This window comes from Podarcis filfolensis (genome assembly GCF_964270895.1).
Source record: "Podarcis filfolensis genome assembly, chromosome: 2".
Taxonomy (NCBI): domain Eukaryota; kingdom Metazoa; phylum Chordata; class Lepidosauria; order Squamata; family Lacertidae; genus Podarcis; species Podarcis filfolensis.
The window spans coordinates 96,505,232-96,533,114 of NC_139605.1; the positions used below are offsets into that span (position 1 = coordinate 96,505,232).

The 27,883-nt window shown below is 47.6% G+C and overlaps 1 protein-coding gene across 1 annotated transcript; it reads left to right on the forward strand.

The window, feature by feature from the left end:
- Positions 1-2,550: 2,550 nt before the first annotated feature.
- Positions 2,551-25,717, forward strand: FSCN2 (fascin actin-bundling protein 2, retinal). The gene is made up of 5 exons (XM_083598829.1): positions 2,551-5,155; positions 18,512-18,668; positions 20,135-20,256; positions 21,769-21,936; positions 24,147-25,717. The coding sequence occupies exons 1-5, from the start codon at positions 4,336-4,338 to the stop codon at positions 24,350-24,352; spliced, it is 1,473 nt and encodes a 490-aa protein (XP_083454955.1). The 5' UTR covers positions 2,551-4,335; the 3' UTR covers positions 24,353-25,717.
- The last annotated feature ends 2,166 nt before the right edge of the window (positions 25,718-27,883 follow it).

Below are 27,883 nucleotides of genomic sequence, written 5' to 3' on the forward strand. Positions count from 1 at the left end.
TTTTTTGTGTTTGTGGGAGGGGGTTTATTGGCTTGTTTCTGTTGTGCATTTTGTGTTCTAATTTTGTATTTTCTATGTTGCAAACTGCCCTTCAATCTTCGGATGCAGGGCAGTATACAAATTTGATAAATAATAATAAAGAGAGGCAGTTGTCAATCTGGACTGAAGCAGAGGGAGGTTCTGAGGCCCAGAGTGCCTTACTAAGTATGAAACATTATAAATACAAGAGTTCAGAGGAGGAAAGATGCTCTTTCTTGAATCAAAGGCTGTTTAGATTCCTTTGACCTTGCACTCATTAGCTTAAAGGAAAGGGCTGTTAGCACATAGGCCTGGGGGGTGGGGTGAAATCCTTCTCATTTTTCATTGTTTTTTTGACCCACTATTAAAACAAAACAAAACAAAACAAAACAAAACAGAGAGACATAACAGAACATGTGGCAGCTTTTTACATATTTTGACTTCGCTGGATGGGAGAGAAAGATATCCTATTAAGAGACGGAAACAGGCTGTGCTAGCGGAAATATCTGTGGTTTCCTTCAAGCAGAAGTGAAGGAACTCTCCACTCATCGAAAACAAAGGGCTTCCCAGCTACAGCTGGGAGGTTGATTCTGTGGACACCAGGTTCACACGTGCAGGGCAAGTTTCCTGTTTGTTCCAGCACAAAAGGGAGAAATCAATACCCTCGCAGGCTACTGAAGACAATAACTGACTTCCTCCATCCAGCAGCCAGGAGGTGGAATGAAGACTCAGATTGTAAGATACTTCAAAGCTAGGATGGGTAGAGAGGAATAAGGCAAACTTGACGGAGGAGATGAGCAAATTAACAGGAGGGTATTGGGCCTTATGGGAATGAAGGAGGTCTCTCCATGCCATCTCTAGCCCTGATGTATCAGGTAGGGTTGAGCCAAAATTGGGAGTCCCCTTTTAACAAATGTTTGACCAGTTTCCTATTCTGGTGAATTTTGGGGGGCAATTGACCAATGGCAAAAATGTTTACCTCATGAGCTGCATTATATCTGCAGTCCCCAGTAGTATGGTGAGTGCAGTCTGTTCTCCTAGCTTTCATGTGGGCAGGGCCATCTTACCCATAGGGCCTAGGGGTGTGGGCTCTCAGGGGCACCCGGCCAAGAGTCCGGGGCCCAAGAGTTGAATCTGGGGAAGAGCCTGCCCGTTGGTTGGAGCACCGCAGTGGGCTCTTCTGCTCTGCACCGTGAGTTCGGGGGCGACCGAGCCAGTGAGACGCTGAGGCGGTTGGCCGGCTACGCCCTCCTGCACACCTGGGACTGGGCAACCAGGGGGGGGCACCGGGCAGATCTTTGCACCCTGGTGCCGCATATGCTTAAGACAGCCCAGCATGTGGGTGGTTTTTTTCTGACCTGCTTCCTCCCACCTTCACAAAGCCTCTGTAGCGAATTTCCCCCTTTCACCTTCTCTCTTCCCCGTGGCTAAGGAAAGTTGTCTTGGGCCTTCCCCTACGTCACATGTGTACCTGATCAAACATTTCTTCAGCACATAATTTTTAACTAGGGATAGGGAACCTGTATTGGACGTTAACCACTGACTATGCTGGCTGGTGTTGATGGCAGCTGGAGTAACAACAATTCGCCTCCACTGAATTCTGCCCTATAGAAAAGGTTGTCTATATCTGGATAAAATGCTGTCAATGTGCAGACTTCTGCAGCAGGCTGACAACTAAAAATATGTAACTTGTGGCTGCCATTTTAACAGTGACAACACCATCCCAGTGATACTGGCTGTATGATCCTCCCCACTGTTTTCCATGCACCGCTGCTGATTTCCCTTCTTACGGTTGCTGTGGCAGCTTCTTTCGGAGGCAAACCACAGTGCTGTGAAGAGGCTGGCAGGATCCACTAAAATGTTACATTTTGCTGTGAAAAACTAAGTTGCTGCAAATTTGACTTGGGATGAAGATATGGGAAGAGGATGGCTTTCAACCAGACCAGATCCTTGTAATTAGAAAGGGAATGTTGATTATATTCAGAGCATATATTCCAGCTTTGTAGGGCGACCGGATGCAATGAATGAAAAGGTTCCTATTGCTTTAATACTTGCATCAGGCATGTTTCCTGAGAGATGGGGACAACGTCAAAAGCTCTCCATTATTTAATTTATTTGAGAAAGTTGTAGCCTGCTATTTAATAAAAAAGATTTTCAAAATGGAGTTGGTTGAAGAGAGCCCCCCACATACCACTCATGTTCCCCTAATCCCATTGTTTGGGACCTGAGCATCTTCTTTTTCGGTGGACTAGAGACATATTGGGCAGGATATATTTGCAAAGCATGAGCTGCGCACTCAAACAGCTAGTGGAAGAGTCCCCATGCCAGGATGCAGTTCTTAGACTTCTCATTCAAACAAGGAACCTGTTAGGCTTCCCTTGGGCAAATCTCTCTTGCCTCCATGCAATGATGGAGGTGATGTCTGCAGCCTCCTTCATCTGCAGCACCCCCATACCATATCCCACAACATTCTCAATAAGGGTAGCCGAATGCAAAAGCAGGCAGGACTTCTGCACCTTTAATAGCTGTGTAATGCAAGCTTCCCCTGCTAAAATCCCCTCTTCAACACAACTATTAAAGTTGCAGGCACCCTGGCCACGTTTGCATCCAGACACCATGCCCCTCAATGTCACTTAAAGTCCCAGAGGCAGATTTTCAAGAGACTGCAGAGCGAAGATGGGGTCGGGAAAGCCATTGACAGAAGGAAAGTCAGCGGATCCAAACAAGTTGTTCCCTTGCACAGCGTGACATGCATGTTTACTCAGACATATGCCCCACTGTGTTAAATGGGGCTCAGTGAACATACGACAGCAGCCTTAGTCGGGGACACAGAGAGCAGTGGTGCATTTTGTGGGTCAGATTTATTCTGATCATTTGGGATCTCGCTGCTGCCTGTTTCATAAGAACCACTGGGCCTTCGCCATCTGCCGACATGTTTTCCCCAACCCTATTTTTGCTAACTGTCAACTGTGGTATTGTCAACCCAACCCTCCCATATGTTAGCAACTCTCTCTCTCTGGCTAAATGGAAGGATCTTAAAAAGTATCTGTTCTGAAGTCATGGCAGCGGCGGGTGGTGGAGGAGAGCAGAGCAGGCCTTGCTGTTGTCTATAGAGGCAGCTAGGACAGCCAAGCTATTCTGGGTGGCTTTCACCTCTGTCATTCAACAACTTCTGCTTCAGCAGATTCCAACTTGCTGGGTCTAAATTCATCCCCATTCTTTCAAGTTGCATTTATCTGAGCTGCAGTGCAGCCCTGGACGGCCCAGCCTCCCTTCTTCACACCCTGGTTCGATTCTGAGCTAGGCCTCTCAGCTACGCCGCCCCATCGGTTTCCTAGGGGGGCCAGGCCACTATTATCCTTTTGACAGAGCTGTGGATTTGGGGTTACGGAACAGATGGAGGCAAAGGGGCCAAAGGAGGATGAAAGGTTTACACTAATAGAAATGCCCAGCTAATTGTTAAGGAGATTAGAGGCTGGGCCAGGCAGGCACTCTCGGCTTGGAGGTGACCTGCCGCATGGAATCAGAGAGCCCACGGTAACGTTAACCAAAGCGGCGCTAAGAAAAATAAATCCTCCACCAGGGAGAGGCGGCAGACTGAGTTGCCGCTTGAGCATTTTGGCCTTAGCGGTGGGATAGAAAGGCGTTTGGGGTGTATCAAGCCTTAGAAGAAGGGAGACAACGCAAACAAGAGACACAGATACAGTGCAGAGCACTACAAGCGCAGAGAGCAGGCCGGAGCGGAAGAATAGGTCTCATCAAAAGGCCATTGTGTAGCCTGTCAAAGCCCCCCTCCCTTCTTTGTGGCTTCTGTAGAAGCCCCACTATTGGTTACAGGAGGCCGGCAGCTCATTGAAATCTTTGTAATCCTAGCTGCGCTAATTAAGCAAGGCTGCGGGTGCTTAAGCATGTACATTTTTTTCTGAGCATTCTCTCCTCTCCATCCGCACCCCACCCCCTCGCCACGCTGGAGAAGATGAGGAGGAGGAAGAGGTCAGTGTGAGCCACGCAGGAGGCAGCAGCACTGCCAGCAGGGGGGACGAGGCAGCCAAACGAGATTGGCTTTATGGGCAGAAGATTAAATGTAGGAAGAGCTGGTGCACACACACACACAGAGAAAGAGACTGGGAACTGGGGCAGGTGCACGTCATTGGGTCTTTGACTGAGGTGTAAGGTTCATTTGCACTAATCCAGATCGCTCGGCTCTCTCGGCTGTGCCTATGTGAGCGTGCACGTTTCCGTACCCCCGAGGAAGGACTGGGAAGACCTTAGGCGCCCACCCCAGTCCTTGGGACTATATCCGCTGTCCGGACAAAGATGCCAACGAATGGGATCCACCAGCTTCTGAAGATCCAGTTTGGCTTGATTAACTCTGACAACAGGTACCTGACGGCAGAGAGCTTTGGCTACAAGGTCAACGCCTCGGCGCCCAGCCTAAAAAGGAAGCAGATATGGACCCTGGAGCAGGACGGAGACAGCTCCGTGGTCTTCCTGAAGAGCCACCTAGGTAGGTACTTATCTGCCGACAAGGACGGCAAGGTCTCGTGTGAAGCCGAGAAGCCGGGAGGTGATGGGCGTTTTGTCATTGTCACCCAGTCGGATGGGCGCTGGGCACTCCAGTCAGAACCCTACAAGCGTTTCTTTGGCGGTTCCGAAGACAGGTTGTCCTGCTTTGCCCAGACCATCACAGAAACGGAGCTCTGGGCTGTGCACTTGGCTATCCACCCCCAGGCCAACCTCTTGAGCGTGAGCAGGAGAAGGTATGCGCACCTCAGCGCTCAGGAGGACGAGATCTCCACTGACAGCAACATCCCTTGGGGTGTGGACTCGCTCATCACCCTCACCTTCCAGAACAAGAAGTACTGCCTGAGAACCTGCGACAACCGCTACCTGCGCAACGATGGCACTCTGGTCAAGGAGCCTGACCCCCGCGCAGGGTACACCCTGGAATTCAAGGCAGGCAAGCTGGCCTTCAAGGATTGCGATGGGAAATACCTGGCGCCCATGGGACCTACCGGCACTCTAAAATCTGGCAGGAGCTCCAAGCCGGGCAAAGATGAACTGTTTGATCTGGAAGAGAGCCACCCGCAAGTAGTTTTCGTGGCCTCCAATGGCAGATATGTCTCCATCCGGCAAGGTAAATCCATTACCTTTCTGCTCTGTGGGACTACGCATAGCCAGGGAATACTCCTCTCCCCTCCTAGCTCCATAGCCATAATATGGGTGACTTGTTTTTTCGTCCGCTTTGTACAATGGTAACATGCTTGTTCTTATCCACAGGTGACTCACTATTCGAATGCATATGGTGGGGGGTGTTGATGATGGTAGTTGCCACCATCAGTTTCCTGATGCTTCTTTGCTTCAGGAGCTGCCTTCCTAATCCTCATGCTTGGATAGGGAAGGAAAGATGTGTCTCATGGCGTCTATTATGGTTCCTTGCTGGTCTCCATCAAGTCAATATCCGTTTCTAGTACAGGGCAGGTGCGTTGTGCTCATTTGCACAGATAAGGATCTAGGAAGATGTTGTGGGGAAGAGATGAGTGCAGGGTCTGAAAGCCAAGGACAAGTGCAGTGGCGCCGGTGGAGAAGAGGAAAGTCTGCTTTGCTCTGTATGTTTTGCTACTGCTTCTATGGCAGTGTGTCAGATTGGAAGTACTTCTAGTCCACATGATAATCAGTATGTCAGCAGGCATCCCTGCTGCTTAAGAAACAAGAACAGTTGCAGGCTCTGTCTTATATTCAAAGGATGGGACACAGGGACAGATGCAGAACCCACTCTCCTGTGATTTTGCTAATACTGGCATGGTGGCTCCATAGATAAGCCAGTGGGTCTGGCGGCTGTTTAGCAAGAATGACACTCATGTGAATTTACAGGCCTCTGATTCTGTGCATGCACACCAGAGAGTGGCCCTGCTGGAATGGATTGAGATTTTTACAAGCTCTCTCCAGCAACAACTATTAATCTGAGTGGCGTGTGGACAGATGATGTGCTCGTTACATTTAACTTCCTTCAACACAATTAGGCAATGGCACTTGGATTCCATCATCTACTGCCGTCCTTGGTATTAAAAAATGATAATCAATTTTATAACCTTCTTCCTATCAGTCGGTGCAGCCAGCTCTCTTTCATTCTTCCTACATTGCTTTTAGTGCTGCCAACAGTGTCCATCAGGTTGCTTTTAGTGCCGTCCATCAAACATCTGCCCAGTGTCCCTGAAGGGGCTGTTCACATTCACAGCTGTAGTTGCCCATTCCTACGATTCCCATGTCCTACCCCGGCATTTCTAGGAAATGCTCGTCAGTGAACCATTCTAGGCGACCTTCCCCTGCCCAGAGATCAATGGAACTCCGAAAGGCCTTATAGGTAAAGAATGAAAGGCAACTCCAACCTTACATCTTTCCCATATGGCTCCAGAACTGGCCCTTAAGGACCACATTTCAATCAGCCTCCAAACAAAAGAGCAGCAGCAGTCCCTAGCAAAGCTATGTCCCAAATGTCTGGAGGTGCTACAGAGTGATGGTTTCATGTTAAGAAAATATTCCTTTCCCAAGGTTTGTTTGTGCCCCCCGTTCTGAAATTCTTTCCAGAGGGAGAAGGCTATTCCCCCATAACTACTTCTTCCCATGCATCTAAGAGAAAACTAACTGTAGTCTCCTGTTTATTTTCATTTAATTATTGCATTTATATACCACCTTGATCTTCCAAGGATATTGAGGTTGTGTTCATGGTTCTCTTCCTCCCTCATTTCATCCTCTGTGAGGTAGGTTAGGTTAAGAGATGGCGGCTGGCCCAAGGTGACCCTATGAGTTTCATGGCTGAGTGGGGATTTCAACCCAGGTCTTCCAGGTCCTAGTCCACCACTCTAACCATTACGCCATGCTTTTTTCTTGACCTGTGGCACCTTTGGGTGATTATAGTGGCCACGGACTATAGCTTTTAACACAGGGGGGCAACCTTTCCGGGGTTGAGGGCCTTGTTCAATTGGGGCTGGAGGATGCCTATTGAAGGTGGCAGGTGAGGCCAATGCAAAAATTGGGTGGGACAGCCCTTCTCTCTCTCTCCCTCCCTCTCCCTCTCCTTTATTCATCCACCATCCTTTCATTTTCTCTCTTCCCCCTCTACCACAGGTGTACACAAGCACCCACGTCTCTTCCCTTTATCCATCCATTATCCATTCATTCTCTTCCTTCGTTTCCTCTCTCCTTCTTCAAGCGCCACCACAGGATTTGGAAGGCCACATGCAAACCTTGACACTACACCTAATGATAACCAAAGAATCACCCTCCCAACCCATTTGCCTAATTGCAACACCAACTGTCTGTTCAAAACAGAAAAGGCTGTGCCCTGTTTATGCTAACCCAGCTCCCGTGCCTCCAACAGGGTTCTCACACAAACTTAAGCAAGTCAAGCTTTCCTCATCGCTATCTTCACGACAGGGAAAGTTTTACTGGCTTCGTGTACCAGGCTGTGAGCCAGTAAGAAGAGGGATAAAAAGATGGAAGACAAATGAATCAGGTGAAGCAAATCGATCTGCAGTAATCACACTCTGCTTCTGTACTCTGAAACTAGGGTTGTGTTCTTTTGAAGAAAAGCTGGCCCTGATTCTGTGCCTTCAAAGCAGCCTGGCAGGAAGAAATTAAATACCTGAAACTTTTTTGTGACATGGAGACAAACTGATGGGCAGGTCTCCATCGGCTTCATTTCCGAAGCGCCAACGTTGTTTAGAATTCGCAGCCCACATGTTCATTTATTTCTACTTTTAAATTTATTTTCATTTAAAGGGTTTTAGGCTGCCTTGCAGGGCTATGTCCTCTCCAGGTGGCATGCAAATATATACCAGATAAAAAGGCAATTCCAATAAAATAACGTATATAACACAAATTTTGACCAGCACAATAGCAAACAACTAGCATTCAGTTACTATAAATTAACTAATCTTTAAAATAATACACGGCCCAACATAGAAAGAGTTAAAATCTCCAATAACAATCTCCAATAACTAACAGCCTAAAACCAACACTCTGAGAGAGCAGCTACCTTAATAAAATAATCTTAATTAAAAGCCAATCAGAACAGATGGTTCTTCAAAGGTTTTTTCAAGGTTGGCCCTGACAGGGCCAGTTACAAATCCCTTGGAAGATAGTTCCGGTAAGCCACCACTGAAAAGGCCCTATATCTGGTGCACACCTGCTTATATACCATTCATTTAAAACACCCCCCCAAGTATCCTGGGAACTGTAGTTTGTTAAGGGTACTGGGAATTGTAGCTCAGCATAGGGCAAACTGTATTTCCCATTATTCTTTTTGTGTGTGTGCGTATGCTTTAAATGTATGGTGTGTACACAACCTATCTGATCTTTATTTGTGTAAAATATTTATATACTTCCTTATGGGGCCATCTCTAGGCAGTGTTGGCAGTCTGATCTTAAGGCCCAGACTGTTACATGGTCCTTCACATAACCGGGTCCTGGGCTATTTAAGACATAGGTTGCCAACATTTGGGGGCCCTTTGGGCACATACATAGGCAAACGAGAGAAACCTGTTGTGGGCCTCACATACACACTGCAACTAAGCACATATTGCAGCCTAGCTTCTTTCAAGTCTAATTTCAGCAGAGGGAGGGGAAACACCACGGAAGGTGTTTGTGAGTTCCATGTTTGCTTGTGGGCACCACGTTAGCGACCCCACCTGGTTTGCGGCTCTAGAACTCGAAGCTAACATTTTGAATCTGGCCTGGAAATGCTCCGGCAAGCTGGCGCAGTATTGGTATATAATATGGTCTAAATGTCTACCCTCAGAAGACACCCTGAATACCAGCAGAGGTTTCTGGGTTGTCTTCCAGGGCAGCACCCCATAGAACACACTGCAGTAGTCTAGTCTGGATGTTTGATGGAAGCAAGGTCTGCTTTCTCTAAATAAGAGTGCATTAGGTAAAAACCAACCACAGTCATTTGAGCTTCCATAGACAGCACCAAGCCCAGGCTGCACACTTGGTCTTTACAGGGGACTGCACAACACCCACCCCACCCTAACCACTTGTAGCCCCATGTCTGAATCGGCTTTCCTATCTACACAACAGCTTGTCTGGATTAACTCTGCATTAAAAGAGTGGGGAAACTGCACCTTTGGCCATTGTTTAATATACCCCTTTTGTCCTGTTTTACAAAAGTGTGTCTAAACTGTGTTAGGTGGGCAGCTAATCCACTGTATTCCTGCCCTTAGTTGCTTATCTGGCCTTCATTACTGTAATGCAGTATGGGCCTCTTCTCTCACAGTGATTAGCGTAATTATTTTCTTAGCTTCCCCGTGGAGTTACCAGATGTTTGCATGTTAATTCATTTAAATAAATGCAAATTTAAAATTCACATTGCCTGGCATTGATAATTAGCCTTTTTAAAAATAATAATAATAATCAAAAATCCCCAACCAGAGGAAAAAAGACTGATTTAAGCATACTCATCCAGAAGCCACTCCTCTTGCCCCAGAGAAAAGTGATCGGATATGGACCCTTCTTCTTTTCAATGCTGTTTTTAAGAGTCCAAGCTCTGGGAGATGATTCTAGTCCATCAGTCTTCTGATGTTCTGCTGGCTATTAAATGCTCCAATTCAGAAGCAGATTAAGGCTGTCAACTTTTGAATTGGCTCCTATGGGGGCCCCTTTAACAACAGTGATTGTCAGCTGTGACAATGGAGTGCAATTTGATTTTATATCTATATAAAGTACCTTTGCATTTTCTTCTGGTTACCTTTTTTGAATTTGGAACATGAGTGGGAAAATGTGGAGGGGATTAAGCACAGTGTAAATTTATTCATATCTACTCAGAGATATGCATTCTGTGGGCCTTACTCACATGTAAGTGCTTATGGGATTTCAAATATGGACCTAAATATGGAAAAACAAGGAATTGGGGGCCTCTAGGGTGTCCAGATGCAAAAGAGAACAGTGCTTCTGTACTCTTTATTAACAGCTTAGTAGAAGAAGGAATTTCGCCTGGTCATCCCAGGGCCATGAAATGTATGTCCTGAAATTTTTCATTTTCACTCTGCCCTGATATGATCTCCAAAACTATGACAAATACCATCCTCATTTTACATTTTTCTCTGTGTGGAATCATGAGGGTCATGAGGATAGGAACTTTAATTTAAAATCAAATAGAAACCCATATTCTGAAAAGGGAACTGTACTAGAAATTTAAATCTTGCATTGTGTGGTAGGACTCTAGATGCCTTGTTCAAGGGTAGCTGTTTCTGGAAAAACAACACCATGTTGATCTCTCCCTTTTCTTTCTTTGGGCATTGTGGAGGCAAATATGCAGGAGGTTGCTTTGTTTCTGAGGTGAAGGAGGGGATTTGGTGTGTATTGCATGTTTTTCCTCAGCTATAAAATTCAGGTAAATACGTTTTGCCAGCAAAAAGGTTGCAATCGTGTGTGTTTCAATCCTTACTGAATTAAATGATCTGAAGAAGACACCAGCGGTCAGTGGTCATCAACTGTACAAAAGTTGCTTTATTTAAAGCTTAAGAAGGAAGATCTTCAGCTTTTAGGACAGCCAACAAGCGCTTTTGGAATGAACTGTACATGTATTTGCATGTTGTATGAAAATCAGATTATGCAGTCTGATTTCCTCAAGATGACCCACTTCATTGTATTCTTCCTCAGCTAGCTTAGGAGTCATGCGATGGGCAAACAAACCCTAGCAGTACATAAACCAACCAGATGGGAGCTGAGTGAGTAACAGGTGGCAACAGGAAATGCCACGCTGCCAAAGGGCTTGTGTCCGTTACTATAGCAACCTGGCCTATGCCAGTTTCTGGGGGAAAGAGGAGCTACCCAGTCTCCCATGAATGAAAAGTCCCGAAGATCACTGTATAACTTGATCTTCCGGTCAAGCTTGAAAGGCCATTCCGTCTGTAACCAACGAAAGAAGGGGGGAGGGGGAAATCCAAGTCCTGTGAGGGAAGGGAACTTTTTTACTTTGTGGCCCAAAGTGTCATACATCAAACTGCAAAAATAGGGCTTATCGCTCCGCAGAAATTAATAAGGGTCTTTCCCACCTGTTATCTTGAGGGAGGGAGAAATTTCACTGTAAGCTGTTAGTCAGGAAGTTGTCGTTTCCAACCTCTCCTCAGTAATGAATTTACCACTAGGCTCTATGTTCTTTGGCAAGCCGCTCTTTCTAAGCCTCAGCTACACATCTGCAATATGGACATAACACCCCTGCGGACACGCCTTAGCTTTGAAGGGTGGCTGCGAAGTGTTGAGAAGGATCTGAGATAACGTGTGTGGAGAAGCTGAAACAAGTGTATGCCCCCAATCAATCAATCAATCCCACCATGATCATCAAAAGAAACTTTATTATTTCCCCTCCTCCCTAGGTCATTTAATAGGCTGTTTACAGTACAGTATAGCCATGCTTTCTTGAACCAATCGTCCTTTGCACTTTAGCCTAAAAATGTCTTCTAGTTCATGGGTGTGTGTGAACACAGATGTAGCTGACCCTACGTAGAAGTTGCTGTGGTGTGTATTCCTCTTAAAACTGAACATGCACACAGTTGTATATAAAGCAATGGGCCTCACCAGACCATCTGCTTATGGCAAAACAAAAGTAGAGCATACTTGTTATTCATTCATAGCATGGAACCCAAGTGGCTTTTGCTTTTCTTCAACTCCTAAAATGCAGCTTTTTGTCTCTGGGAAAGCAGTCGTCTTCCTATGGCCAACGTGCCCACTTCTAATCTTGCATGCTTTCCGCGGTGTGTCTTCTTGCGTGTCCTAGGCCACATTCGCTGCCACACTATGTGTCAATGAGCACTAGTTTAGACAGCTTTACAAAGAGGATTAGGCAAATGCATGTAAGGCAGTTCTAAAAATAGCAGAGAGTATTGTGGCACCTTAAAAAAACCGAACGCATTTACTGTGGCATAAGCTTTCAGGAGCCACAGACCATTTCATCAGATGCATTGAAGTATCACCCTGCATTGGTAAACATGGTGGGGGTGATGGAGAATGTAGAGTTGTGAGGTCAGAGGGAGATGAGAGGCAAAAGGAACAGAAAGTGACCTGAAAGCAAAATTGATATAGTAAGCTGCAGCAGTGTCTGTGTCGATTCTGCCCCACCAAAGTGGCTGCCACTGATACTAGTTGGTCTGGACTGTCTGGGGAGTGAGAAACAAGTGGCAGAGGTTGTTTTCTTCATAGTCTGCTTGCGGACTTCCTAGAAGCATCTGACTGGCCGCTGTGGGCAACGAAAGGTCGGACCAGGTAGTCTCTTGCATTGATCAAGCAGGTATCGTCTTGCAGATACCTACTGGATAGGGACCATGACGTTGCTGGTGATGAGTGAGGCCAATTCTTCTCTGCTGTTTTGTGATTTTTTTTTAATTAATTGGCAACTCCCCTAGTAGGCTGCTGCAGCATTCAACTCTTCTTCAGCATATTGGTGTTTTGTTTTTAATCTATTGTCACCGTCAGTGACCACTTATTTCAGAAACTCTAATATGTTCAATTAAAAACAAAACAAAACTCCTGTACTTGCAGAACCAACATATGGGTCCTTGTCGTAGTGGCTAACCTCCATAGATTATACAGAGGGGGTTGGGTTTATTGTTGTGTTGTGTCCCCGTTTCAGAAGCTTTGCTGCTCATATGAGTAGGCCAATTACAAGAGCAGCTACTTACGGGGATTAATCAACTGCACTTTGGTCTGCACTGGCTCTTCAACTTGAATGATTTGAAGCTACCCACAGGATGTGCTTGCGAATTCCTAAATGGTTCCCTCTGTATCTCCTTAATCCCAGCCTCCAATCCCCTTTGCCCCAGTCTCCCCCCGCCAGCTGTTCCAACCAGCCACTTCATCTCTTTGAATAGGATTATCCCACATTTAAGTTCAGTCATAACCTGTCTTATGCTGATGAAACCCAGCAATGTTTATCACTGCCCTCCGGAGGGAAGAGCTTGGATGTGTCTGACAGGCCCAGAAGCTAGTCTCTTCTGCTAGGGTTAATATTATATTGTCAAACTATTACAATCTCATCCCGCTTGGCCCTATAGATACTAGCCACAGCCTTCCCTCTGCATTTTTGCCAGGTCTGGTCATACCCATTGGGATGGTGGGATGCCAGAGATATCAGTATGTTGGCAAGAGACTTGCTTTGTTGGCAATGAGCAACAGCCAACACAGAGGCTCACAGACCTCCTTTGCCTGTTCCAAGCCACTTAGGAGCTGGTGACATTGGCTGGCAAGTTATTAATAGGGGGCTTGTGTGTCAGCCAGATGGAAACAACAGCAATCAGATTAATGAGGATAATTAAAGTGATTGTTGGAGGATTTGCTAGCAACGCAGGAGTGTGAGAAGGGGGTGCCTATGGCTCAGTGAGGTGGGCATAATTTTAGCAGGGATCGTTAATGCCCCTTCAGCTTGGAGGGTTAGCCAACTTCCTTGTCAATTGTAACCTGTTTGACAAGAGTTTGTGTGGAGATTCTGGTGAATACCTTCCCTCCAGGTATATGGTTCCTTGCACTGAGGAATCTAATCAAAAGTAGTTTGCCTGGAGGGGTCCACAACACCATCCTTCCCCAATCCGGAACCCTACCAGATGTTGTTGGACTACAGCTCCCATCATCCCTGACCATTGGCCGTGCTGGCTGGTGATTATGGAAGATGTACTCCCAAGCATTTGGAGAGCATCAGGATGGAGAAGGCTATACAGTGAGTGGACTTGACCATGGCTGGTGCTTATCGGATGCATCGAGAAAATGTAGCTTGCCCACTAAGGTTGGCTGTGGAGTCTGTTGGTAAATGAAACCCTGCAGACAGCAACAATGCGAAGCATCAAAACTGACTCAGGCAGAGGATTCCAAGGAAGTTGTTATGACCAGTCCAATATGTTTTTCTGCCTGCGGCGAAGGATGAGACAGTGCTACCCCCTTCTGTGTACGAAAGCTGATTGTGTGTAAAAGCTGAATAGACGGGCATTTGAATCCTGCTTCAACTCAGGGGCAGAGGCCTCTACTGCACTTGAAAGCAGCAAGCTAGTCTAGGGGATACTCACTGGGTATGTCACATGGCACACAGTTTTGCTCCCTCAGCATTTGATGTCTGAGGCGGCCACCTCAGAGTGCCTTATGGTGAGGCTGGCCCTGGGAAATCCCATCTTCCTGTCTCTATGTGAGTGACATTCGTTTTAAAAAGTGATAAGATTGTGGATCCCACAATCATCACATACGTACAAGTTATCTTTGACTCTCTGTGTGTCATATTGGTAGACACACACACACACACAATGAGTAATCATGACTTTTCCCTTCCCCAAGGCAACACTACCAAGGCAATCAGGAGAAAATATAATTGTCAAACTGTGAGGTTTTCAAACTGTGATCCATGGACCGCTGGTGGTCTGCAAGCTCCATTTAGGCGGTCCACGGAAAAGGGTTTACAGACTCTCCAAGTGTCCCTATTTTCCAAGGACATCCCCAATTTAGAGAAGCCGTCCCAGTTTCTGATTTGATCCCAGAATGTCCCACTTTTCCTTAGGATGTCCCTATTTTCATTGGAGAAATGTTGGAGAGCATGGAGTTATCCAACCCTCATGCCGTCTGAAGGCAATCCTGTATAGGGAAGTTTTTTATGTTTAATGTTTTATTATGTTTCTATATATGTTGGTAGCTGCCCAGAGTGGCTGGGGCAACCCAGTAGGATGTATGGGGTATAAATAGTAAAATTATCATTATGGAATGAGACATCCCTATTTTCATCAGAGAAATGTTGGAGGGTATGGGTTTATTCATGGTCCTGCACATGATTTAGTTATTTTTACTAATGACAGTTTTTTCACCAGGGTCAGATTGTCAAGCAGGTAAACAAGGCTTTTGCTGAGGGCCCATGGTTTTCATAATAGGGACTAACACAGTCTATTTCTTTTTTCTAGAAATGAACAAATTAAAAGAGTTATTCCTCAGTGGCCTAACTTGCAGCCAGAGATTTTCATAATAAGGTGCTGGTTTTGATTATGATACTGGTGCTGAATGAAAAAAGTTATTAAAATACGAGTTATGTGCTTTGATCTGTGTGTGGGGGGATATTTAGTAGCCCACCAAAATTCCTAGGAATTTGGAAGGAGAGAGAGAGAGAGAGGAGTGAACCACTGGTCAGCTGTGTGTGCTCCTGAGGAGCTGGTTATGGTGGATCATACAATCCACTTGAAAAGACCTGTGTTGCAGAGGTAAGAGCTGATTAAATGCCAGGCAAGGGAGAAGACTTACCCATGTGGCTTCTCATTTAAACCAGTTTAGCCTTACCTGTATTGTATACTTTTACCATGCCAGGAGGATCCCTAACCCTGGTGAGTGCTGAGCCGTCATGCTAACGTTGCAAGTGTGGTGGCTGAAGGGGCTGGTGGAAAGAAAACCAGGGTTGGATGAACCATTAGGTTCATAACACTTTTGGCCCTCATATATATATATTTTTTAGGCTGCTATTTCCCCGGCTCTGCATGGAACTCACTGGGTGACCTTGGGCCAGTATCTGTATCTTAGAAGCATAGTGTCTGGTGGGGTGAAGCCACAACAATAACTAGCCAACAGTAGCATCAGCTCTGCATACTGAGAAGGTGAGGTCAGGAACCAGGCAAGGCTTGGACTGTGTGGTTGCATCGGCAGACCCAATCCAGCATTGTTGCTGGTGCATATGCATAGCCCTGGCCTTAGTTCTCCCGCTGTTAACATTATCTTCCTTACAGTGTCACTGCTGTGAGGAAATCAATGTATGTATGCCATCTTTGGAGAAATGACATCATCTATCCTTTTGCTACAGACAAAGCCAGGAAATGTTTGATTTATCGTTGAAGATTCCCCCACCCCTTTGATTTTAATAAATTTGTTAATGTTAGCTCATTGGTTTGTCAGCTTTATGGCAATTGATTTACTTCGGAGATTGTGGTATGTGCTACTTAGTTCTTTCCCTCTGATTTCCTTGGGCTCCTCATATGTTTAAAACAATAGGCACATGGGATACTAAAGAGATAAGTTCCTCTAACTTGCTTCTTGTTGGAATCATAAATTACGTCACAAATCTGGTAGGAGGACAAAACCAGTCCTGGGTGAATCAGCTGACAGCAAAGCCTAGCACTCGCATTAGGCCATTTATTTTTTTGACAAAGATCACAGATCTGCTAAATCTCTGGTCCCAGGCTGAAATGGCCTCCCGGAAATAATCAGGGCAGGTTGAGGAATGGCATTAACACCTCAGCCAGCCTGACTGTGGCACTATAGCCAGATGAACAAGGACTTAAAAAAAAGAAAGAACGAACAGGTCAAGAATAGGCTTGCAGAGTATGTGAATGTACATTGCATGCATAGGAAAGCTGAAACCGATTCAGGAGTCTCTTGTTTCGGCTTTTACTTTGAAGCAGCTATGGAAGCTATGGTTTTGATCAGAGCTTTGGGGAATTTTCCCACTACAATACTGCTGTTCTGGGGGAAAAAATATAATTGGAGCTTCCCAACTGGAGCTTTAAAACATTGCAGATCACATTTAGTTTCAGAGAGGGGGAGGGGGAAGAGTAATCCATGAGGTCGGGGTGGGGAGGAAGGTTGCAAGAGAGAGATTGAGAGATGTTAATCAATCGCCTGCAGTCACTCTTTGGTGATCTGACTGCCAGCAGTGAGCTTCATGGGGAATTGACTAAGCAAGTTCTGTGAATCACACACCTATGGCTAATAAATAAAAAAAAAATAGGCACTTCGTAGGGAGGCTGCATTTGAGGTGGTGTAGACAGGGCTCAGGCCCGAGCTGGCTAGAGCTGACCAGAGAACAGTGGAGTGTTTTCTTGGGTGGTTTCCTGCCCATGCTTGCCAACAAAATGTTAAGAACTAGATAATGACATGTCCAATTGGTTTCTAGCCAATCAGGAGACAAATCCAAGTGCCAACTATGACAATCAAATCAGTGAGAGGCACTTGAAAACTACACGCCTGTCTTCTATTTGGCATTGTCCAGTAGACAGAACCAGGGACCTACAACAAAGTACGGCGACGTGGAGTGCTCCTGTTCAGTGTTCCAGCCAGCCATACCCTTTCCCAGGATATTCTGTTCCATCCTCTCCCAGTTTTCAGTTTCCCCATCCCTAAACAAATACTCAGCATTCTATGGCAACTGAGCATGCTCAGCCCTGATTAGATTGTTTGAGGTTCTTTCCCTCCCCTCCTTAATTTGTATTTCTGCAAACTTCGGGATTCCTCAAGCCTATTCCCGATTCCTTCCTCTTATGAATTTTGGCTGCATAAGCACTGTCACTTGGAGAATGAATTTGCTATGAGCATATAGGATGTTGGACCTGGATAAAAGTTTAGCTTTTGTCGTGGACTTAACCCAGTGGCTTAGAGAAAATAATTATATCTCTACTGCAGATCCCCATCACAATGGAATGAAAGTGAGTCACACACATCTCAGGGCTTTTGTGGGGGTGAATGAGATAAAGCCCTGCTATCTGTGTAGTGCCCTAAGCCTTATGGAATGCTAGCAAGGATGTGATGACCAACAGCAGCACCACAAGGCACAGAGGATGGAGAGGCAGAGGCAAGTTAGAGGCAAGGGGCCCCAAACTAAACATTCAAGCAGCAATTGTGTGAACTTCTCCCCCCACCTCTGCATAAGTAGTAGGTATAGGTGCAGGGGTGCCAACTTGAATAAAATATTGGGGGGTGGGCCCAGGTAAGTCCTGCCCCACATAATCAATTACATGATGCGGTGCACACATACCATTTGAATGGCAATGCCCATCAACTTTTTTGGGGGGGGGCTGGCCTCCTCAAGTATTTTATTGGGGGGGGGGGCAAAGCCTCCTTGGTCCCTAGGAGACGGCTCCTATGTATAAGGCCCTCAATCTCAAATGTGACTCTGGTGGGAGGGATAGGGATTTAACCTATTGCCCATTGCTGTGGTCTTGATCTGGATCAACCACCCACACCTATTTACTTGGGTTTTTGTTTTTAATTCATGTAATTGCTATTTTTGTAAACACAATCACATTTAGCGCAACCCTTAAGGCAAAAATATAGGAAGAGGGTTGTTGTTTTTCTGTTGTTCATATTTCAGAATTTACTGTTGGTTGTTACTCACATTTTATGGGGCTGTCCGTAATTAATGAACCATATATTTACTTTTTATTCCCCCCCCCCGACAATTAGTTACACCTTCTCCATCTCTCTTTTGTGTGTCTGAAGGAACGCCTTCAACTAGATAGTTCAGTTTGGTTAGAGTGTGGTGTTGATAACACCAAGATTGCAGGTTCGATCCCCACATGGGACAGCTGCATATTGCAGGGGGTTGGACTGTATGATCCTCAGGTTCCCTTCCAACTTTACAATTCTACGATTCTAAGATGGACCTCTGCTTGAACCCTTCTCACAGGTTTTCGTATCTGGTCTCATGCCTGACAGTGGAGCACGATGGATCTAAACAATATGAAACGATGTCCTTTCTTTCTACTAGGTGTCAACGTCTCGGCCAATCAGGATGAAGAGACACACCACGAAACCTTCCAGATACAGATTGATAAAGAAACCAAGAAGTGCATCTTCCATTCCAACACGGGCAACTACTGGACCTTGGTGTCGCATGGGGGAGTTCAGGCCACAGCCACAGAAGTGTGAGTTAGGTTATGTCCTCATGTCACTATTGGGGCCCTAGAGCATTTGGGGCCTTGGAAGTCTGATGGCAGTTTTGGCTAGACATAACAGAAGGAGAGCCAGGGCATGGAGAGAATGGATGCAAGACTTAGAACAGGGATTCTGGGAAGGAGTGATGGGTGCATAAGCACATAGAAGACCTCTACCGAGTCAGATCAGTGGGCTATCTGTTCCTGCAGCCCATTTTTCACAGCAGCAAGCCAGTGACTCTGGTTTGCCCCCAAGCAGGACTTGAGGCAAATACAGTTGCCTAAACGAATGTCCATCAACGCTTCCTTTTGTGTGTCTGGAAAGGAAAAGCATGGTTTGGGCACAGCATTGCAGACATACAATAATTTGCACATATGTTTGAGAATCAGGGACCTGGAAGTGAACAGCAAAGCCATTCAGAGAAGGCAGGATAATTCAGGATAATGTTCAGTACGGCACCAACATTGATACCAACTGGGAAGGCAGCAGAGCAGCATCTCCCAAGGGTAGCTAGCGAGTCTCAGGCAAAAGTGTGCATACATAACCGGGCTAAATTAGGATGTTTGCAAGCTTTTTCCAGACCTGGGACCCACTGTCAGCTCGAACACGGAGTTTGGGATTCACTGCTGAGTTTTTTGAAACACACTTATAAGAAACAAATAATACTGCAAAATAGGATATATAGCTCACTACTGAATTTTTGATAGTACATCTGTACAGTGGTTGTGACCCATCTTAGGTTGGCTGCGCAAGCCACTAGTCAGTGGGACCCAACTCACCAGTTGAAGAACTAGATGGTCACAGACAAAGCAGGCGTCCTCAGCCCTGGTGCACTTGCCCAGGGTAATTTGCTGTGTGTCCTTTACTCCTATAGCAGCACCTTTAGCGACAGAAGTGGAATGTAAGAGAGAGAGGGAGAGAGGACTGCCATTGTCAGTAACTTCAAGCAATTAGGGGAACCTAGGAAGTTGCTTTGCACTGAGCCAGACTATTGGTCCATCTAGCTCAGAATTATCTGCAGATTTTAAACTTCAGGTGGACAGACTTGTGGGATCTGTTTTGGTCTTTATTAGAACCCTGAGATTCACCAGGCAGTCACACACTGCGAATGATGGAGCAGGGTGCCTCTCAGCGTATTCTTAGCTTAGGAATTACCAGAACCAGGCTTACAAGTTCTTCCAGTCAAGGAACCACTCCCCATTTCCCCCCAGGTATTCCTTCCCGCCCCCTGCCCCCGCCAGCAACCTAATGGGGGAGAGTGGCAATTTATTGCACCTGCTACACAATGTGGTGTCCTGTGCACAAAACCCTGTTGATTTCAGCAAGACCTACGCCCATGCAAGTGTGTGTAGGGCTGCACTCTCTGTATGTTAAATACACAAAAGGGAAGAAAGAGCAAAATGATCATTCACGATCTGACCAGTGCTCTCCCCCCCCCCTTGCTTTGTTCCCCCAGATCTGCTAGCACCATGTTTGATATGGAGTGGCGTGGACGCCGGGTAGCCCTCAAAGCTCGCAATGGCAAATATATCTGCACCAAGAAGAATGGACAACTGGCAGCTGTCAGTGATGCAGTGGGTGAGTCTTACAGTGGGGTGCTGGGGGTGGGTTTTGCCATTGCCTCAATTACGGGGGCCTAAACCTGATAGGGACGCGGGTGGTGCTGTGGGTTAAACCACAGAGCCTAGGACAGAAGGTCGGCGGTTTGAATCCCCGCAACGGGGTGAGCTCCCATTGTTCCGTCCCTGCTCCTGCCAACCTAGCAGTTCAAAAGCACGTCAAAGTGCAAGTAGATAAATAGGTACCGCTCTGGTGGGAAGGTAAACGGTGTTTCTGTGTGCTCCTCTAGTTCGCCAGAAGCGGCTTAGTCATGCTGGCCACATGACCCAGAAAAACTGTCTGCAGACCAACGTCGGCTCCCTCGGCCAGTAAAGCGAGATGAGCGCCACAACCCCAGAGTTGTCCACGACTAGACTTAACTGTCAGAGGTCCTTTACCTTTAAACCTGATAAACCAAGGACCACAGTCTGTGTGTTGTCAATAAAGCTGCTCGTCTTCCGCCATTTGCTGCAGCTTCCTTATTGAGAATGGTGGCTGGAAGAGGTAGGCGAGCCAAAATCATGCTCGATGGGCATCAGGAGAGTACCTAAATCTGTGTTATATGGAAACTGGAACATTGTGGGGCAAGATCACAATGAATGAGCCAACGGAATATATTACAAGTATAGCTGGGTCTTTGTGGCTGGGACAGTCAGAAGCTGAGAGCAGAGAAAAGGCTGCGTAGATATTGAGCAGTTCCAGAGGAGGCTATATTGAGAACAAATGAAACGAAGAGTTTACAGGGCAGCTGGGAGGAAGTCACTTTTGCTAGAGCACAGGCCAACCAAGATTGAAACTGGAAGTTACTTGACTGGAAGTGGGGAGGGAGCAGCAGTAGGCCAACAAGTATGGTCTTGTCCTAAGCAGCTGTAAGGTCCTCAGGCACACCTTGCAAGTCAGGAGAGCAGGTGGCTATTACCAGGTGTCAGAAAAGACCACCAAAGTCCTATTGAAAGTGACACAGCTGTTTAGTGCGGCTTAAAGCTGGATGGCTTCCAGGTGCACCTGAGATGAGCCCAATAGCAGGAAGCCCACTCCGGTCGGACTCTGGCTTTAGCTGCAGATGCCAATTCAGTATGCCAAAGCAGGAGGAGAGCACTAAGGTGATGCCAGAGCAGTTTCAAAATAACGAGTAATCAATGACATAGTTTGTCCAGGATTCTTCCGCATTTGCAACTCTTAGGATCAATAATGGCAAGGAGCTCGCAGAAGTAGGATGAAGCCCAGTTGTAACCTCAGAAACTTAACTAGAAGGGGGAATTGAAAGCGGACTGATCCTGCTTACAGAACTCCTACTGAAAAGCAAAAACGTTAGCTGGAAATCTGCAAATTCAGGCTACTGAAAGCACGTATGTGGCTGGGAGAGCAATCCTGGACTCACTCGGGCTGAAGTCTGATGCAAATGTATTCACAAATGCACATTTTGGATCCCTAGCTCATCACAGTCACATTAGCTTCCGAACTCACTGACCTACAGTTATCTGACTACAGGGGAGGATGAGGAATTTGTTCTCAAGCTGATCAACCGGCCCATCCTGGTCCTTCGCGGGGCTCATGGCTTCGTGTGCTACCACCGCAACTCCAACTTGCTAGACGCCAACCGTTCCGTCTATGATGTCTTCCAGATCATCTTCAACGACGGCGCTTACCAGATCAAAGGTAACTAACTAACTGGCTGCAAACTGGGAGCTGGGGAGGGAGCTCATCCCACAGTGAAATAATTTTGGACCATATGTCGGAGGGATGCTACGAGAACATTTGTTTCCCAGCTGTGAATGCAGCCCCTCCAACTTCCACCTAAAATCCTGGAGAGCCTCTGCCAGCCAGTGTAGACAATAATGAGGTAGGTGGACCCAACACTCTATCTCTGTATAAGGCAGGTTCCTATGTTCCAAATGACTGCAAAGTCACATCCCCCCATGCACTACCACAGTAAGCTATTTGTGCAAAGCAGTTCCTACCATTTGGAGAACTTTAACCTCACCATTAGAACCCATTGCCAATTCCATCCTATAACAAGCTCTGGGTGTGAGGCCAGAAAAGTATCATCAGGCATGGGGGGGGAACCCCAAGGTTTGCAGGAGTACCCAATGAATATATATTTATGCGGGTGCAGGAGGTGAAAAACAGCCAATGAGGATTGGGCAGTGGCACTGTCAAGCAATAGACTGCTAGGCAAAAGTCTGGGGATTTTGCAGCCCTCTCATCCCTCAATGGTAGCTGGCCATTGATGACAAGCAGCCACACTCTAGAAAGTGTTATGGCTAGTACTTGAAGCTGCAGCTGTGGTGTTTCCCTAACAGTAAAATTCCACTGAGTGGAAGAAGAGTGGCAGCAAGCCCAGCCACTCAGATGCCTTCTCTGGGGAGGACAACAGAACAGCAAAGAGGTGGGCCCTCGGAATTTACTTTTTTCCCTAAAGTGCCTAGAACCTTCTCAAAATTAATAAAAGCGCTTACGACCTTTTATCGTGCTGCGATTCGGGATTGTAGACACACGGGGAGCCTCACAAGTAGTCAGCAATGTGGGACTGCCTCCATGTGGACCTGGGAGGTGGCCACGTTTGCAACTGGAAGAGCCCCCCTGCTACAAATCTAAGTGCCAACGACCCTGCTTTTTCACCGTATTTGCTTGGACTTCCCCTGTAGCCCAGCTTGGCAGCTTTATAAGGTTCCGCCAGTTCTTTGCTGTGGTCTCAGTCATGTGTGTGTGTGTGGATGACTGGACCAGTTAGGACTCAGCAGCTCTTTTAAGGAACCTGTGGCCAAGGGATGATGGGCACTGGGAGCCCAGATACAACAGCAAGGCCACATGCTCCACATCCCTGTTCGATCCTTTCTTTCCTAGAACTTCAGATTTCTCCCCCAAACGGATCACTACCTGCCACAAACGTCAATCCCATGCACCTTTAAGAGAGGGAGGGAGGTGGTGGTGCCTCTATGCGCTCGATTACATGCAAGGTTTTAACCTTTAAAGCCCTATACGGCCTAGGACCCTCGTACCTACGGGACCGCCTCTCCTGGTATGTCCCACGGAGGACCTTACGGTCTTCAAACAAAAACATCTTGGAGGTCCCGGGCCACAGAGAGGTTAGGCTGGCCTCAACCAGAGCCAGGGCTTTTTCGGCTGTGGCCCCGATCTGGTGAAATGCTCTGTCACAAGAGACTAGGGCCCTGCGGGGCTTGACATCTTTCTGCAGGGCCTGCAAGACAGAGCTGTTCCGCCTGGCCTTTGGCCAGGGCACAACCTGACCCCCTCCTTTGGCAATCTTCACAGAACTCTAGCCCAATGGTTGCCATTACTCTGATTTGAACTGATTTTATAATGAAATGATTTTAGAATGTTGTATCCTTTTACTGGGACGCAGGTGGCGCTGTGGGTTAAACAACAGAGCCTAGGACTTGCCGATCAAAAGGTCGGTGGTTCGAATCCCCGCAACGCGGTGAGCTCCCGTTGCTCGGTCCCTGCTCCTGCCAACCTAGCAGTTCGAAAGCACGTCAAAGTGCAAGTAGATAAATAGGTACTGCTCCGGCGGGAAGGTAAACGGCGTTTCCGTGTGCTGCTCTGGTTCACCAGAAGTGGCTTAGTCATGCTGGCCACATGACCTGGAAGCTGTACGCCGGCTCCCTCAGCCAATAAAGAGAGATGAGCGCCGCAACCCCAGAGTTGGCCATGACTGGACCTAATGGTCAGGGGTCCCTTTACCTTTACCTTTATCATTTTACTGTTGTTAGCTGCTCTGAGCCCGGCTTCGGTTGGGAAGGGCAGGCTATAACTAAATTACTATTACTATTATTATTATTATTATTATTATTATTATTATTATTATTATTATTTCCCACTGACACCTGCTCCTTCAATGCTCCTAGGCCTCGGTGGCAAGTTCTGGTATGTGGCCACCAACGGCACCGTCTGCAGCGACGGCGAGATGTCGGAGGATTTCTACTTTGAGTTCCGCGAGTGCAGCCGGGTGGCCATCAAAGGGAAGAACGGCAAATACCTCCGCGGCGACCAAGCCGGGACCCTGCGCGCCGATGCCGACACCCTGCACCGGGCCACCCTCTGGGAGTACTGACGCCGTGCCACTTGCTGAGTAGCACCGTAGATGCTCTAGCTTCCGCCACGGTAGCCGAGCCAGCTCAGAGCGGACACAGAGGTGGGGTATTTGGCGGGGAGGGGAAAGTTGAGTGTTCCCACCTGGACTCCAGAGGCACGGTAATATACCCCCATCTTCCTCCGTGGAAAAGGACCTTGCTGGGAAGGAGGGGTGGGGACCTCTTGCCCTATTTCCCATAGTCTTAATCTGTCTAACCTTAGAAGCAGCACCCTAATGCACAGCTCCCGGGAGGGTGCGACACTGATGTACCCAGGATTAAAGTGATAGAGGCTATGTTTCAGAACCAGCGCAACATTGCCTGTGGCTGTCTTCCCTTTCCCATGCTCCGCACCTGAAACAGAAGACGACAAGTTGCAGGTTTCAGAGGGCCTTGTGAAATGTGGGAAGCTCCAACTTTGCGTGCTCTGCTCGCTGTAGCTTAGCGTGAAGGATTCACGGGCAAAAGGGGCAAAAGGAAAGGGTTAGTTGGAGATGCTCACAGGGCACAATCCCCATCTTTGGGGAAGTAATGGAAGTTGGAAGCCCTTTTCTCCCCACTCCCTCTAAATTAGGAGAGCAGTAGAAGATAGAAAGCAGCGGCCTTTGTACTGAGCCAGAATCATTGGTACATCTAGTTCAATATTGTCCACGCTGACTGGTAGAATGCTGCAGGGTTTCAGGCAGTGGAAATTCCCAGCACTACATGCAGATGCCGAGGACTGAACCTGGGCCCTTCTGCATACCAAGCAGGTGTCCTTCAAGAAGGAGGAAACCGTCTCCCCATATCCTTTCTCTGTCCAATGGATGACCTGCAGCTCCTCAGATCCCACTCTCCCCAATTTTTTCTTCCCTTTTTAGCAAGAGCTCTAGTTCTAATACTCGCTTCACCTACAACTCTGGAACAAAAACTGTATCTTGAGGGGGGTTTTGGGTGGGGGGGAGCAGTGGCTGTGGGCCCCAGCGGCTGCATGTGCAGAGATGGAAGCTGAGTGCCATTTAGAAGTCAAGGCAGTCGGGAGGGTCTTGGCAGGGCTGGAACATCTTCCATGGGGTGGTCTAGCCACAGACAATGGGCCGTTTTGGGTAACATTCCAAGAGGAGGGGGAAGACAGAGCTGGTCTCTAAAGGATGCAAAGATCTGGAGGAAGAGGAACCGTAGTTAGACTAGCAGAGGTCTTCGTATGACAGCTGAGAATCCCAGGCCCGGGAACACGAGACCCTTAATCTCAGGGTTGTGGGTTTGAACCCCACGTTGGGCAAAAGATTCCCGAATTGCATTGTGTTGGACTAGATGACAATTGTGGTCCCTTCCAATTCTGTGATATGATAAAGTCTACGGTATGACCACCCCTCTAAGTCATTTGCGCAAGTCCTAAGCTCCAAGTGGCCTCCAAAAATGCCTCCGTTGCCCTGCTGCTCTGTTCAAGGGCCTCCCCATCTTGCACATGCTGCACACCTTCCACAAATAACCTAAAGAGGAAGGAAGCTGCCTCTATATAGAGCTTCCTGTTCCAACAGCTGCATATGGCGGCTGGCTAGGAGCTCCTTTCCATAGACAACTTCCCTCATCGCCACCTGATACACAGCGAAATGCCAGGAAAGGAGGCCCTGCTTGAGGAGGACAATGGGGTCGAACAAGTAAAAGGCCTGTGAAAATCTTGCTGGAAAGGATTTTCTTAAAAAGTTCACTCAACCCCCCTCCCACTTCTGCCCATTTTCAAAATCTATATCCCTTGTGGATTTCCCTCCTCTTAGTATTAAGAAGGTGCTAGCCCTGACCTGGGCATGGCCAGGATTTATTTTAGGGGGGCAGGCTTTATGTGTGTAGGGGACAGGACCGAGTTATGTGTGACACAATTGGTCAGTTAGTTTTATTTATTTCTTTACTTGATTTGGGGGGCAGCTGCCACCCCCGGCTACACCGATGAGCCCCCATCTAGTTCCAGTGGGAGGCAGGAAGTTTTCATAGGAGAGATGGCATCCCCACCATATTATATTTAAAAATAAAATTCAGAGAGATATATAGATGTTTCCATGCTGGAGGAAGAGTAGAAGTCATAGCTTCCCAAGCCACAGGTGATTTACCAAGGGTGCCAACTTAAAATATTGAGGGGTAAGCCCAAGTAAGCCCCGCCCCACATAATCAATCGCATGACACAGTGCACACACACTATTTGAATGGGAATGCCCATCAACTTTGTGGGGGCCCAGCCCCCTCAAATATTTTATTGGGACCTTAAGAGTTGGCTTCTGTGTGACTTATGGACAGTCCTACCTTGGATCCCGAACGCCCTGGAACTCAGACGTTTTGGCTCCTAAGCACCGCAAACCCAGAAGTGATTGTTCCAGTTTGCGAAGGCTCTTTTGGAACCCGAATGTCTGGTGCGGCTTCCACGGCTTCTGATTGGCTGCAGGAGCTTCCTGCAGCCAATCAGAAGCTGCAGTTTGGTTTCTGAACATCTTGGAAGTTGAACGGACTTCCGGAATGGTTTCCGTTTGACTTCCAAGGTACGACTGTATTTGGCATCCTGTTCTAACCCTGCTCTCTTCAGAAGCACTGCTGCGTCTAGGTGGTGCTGGAGTGGTATTAACTTTGTTTCCCCAAAAGCGCGTGGCAGTATCCTGCGGAAAGGCCTTCGCACCTGGTTCACAGCTGCACCGGTCACCCAAGCACGGCAGCTGAATGTCTAAAAGGCATAGCAGCATCTATTCCTAGCAGCAGCTAGTGAGCACCCTAGGCAGAGGGGTGGCTTTGCTGCTTTGTTTTCTAGCATCCATCCGTCCCATGATGGGATGAGGAACCACAGGTCCTTAACCTTTCGCCAATTAGAAGAAACAGCCCATGCAGCCTGAGCCTCCCCCTCAGGAACGAAAAGCCTCAGGGAGCCAGGGGACTTCTGGCTCCCTCCCTGCTCCCAAACACTAAATCATGGGTAGGCAAACTAAGGTCCGTGGGCCGGATCAGGCCCAATTGCCTTCTGGATCTGGCCCGTGGACTGTCCAGGAATTGTCGCATGGATCGCCAGTGCGTGTGTTCTTTCCCTCTCCCTCCCACGGCGCCACCGCCTCCTCCCTCCCTCCTCCTGGGTTCTCCCCGCCCTGCCTAGAGGAGGAAGGGGGCTGGGCTTTGTTGGTGCCAGCAGCAGCAGCAGCAGCAGCAGCAGCAGCAGCACTCGAGCGGCCGCCATTTAAAGCAGCCCCTCTTTGGAGTCCTTTCGCTCGCCGCTCATCGTCCCACCGCCAGCCCTGGCCCCTCGCAAGACACAAGTAAGCAGCCACTGGGACTCATGGTGCTCTTGCATCATTCCACCTCTTGCATCATTCCATATAGCCCGGCCCCCCACAAGGTCTGAGGGACAGTGGACCATCCCCCTGCTGAAAAAGTTTGCTGACCGCTGCACTAAATGATGGGGCCTGTCACTCCATAGCCATTCCATGTGAATCCCACTGCCGCCACTTCTCTCCCAGGTGCCCCCCCCATTTGCAGGCCTTTGGGGTGGGGAAAGGGGC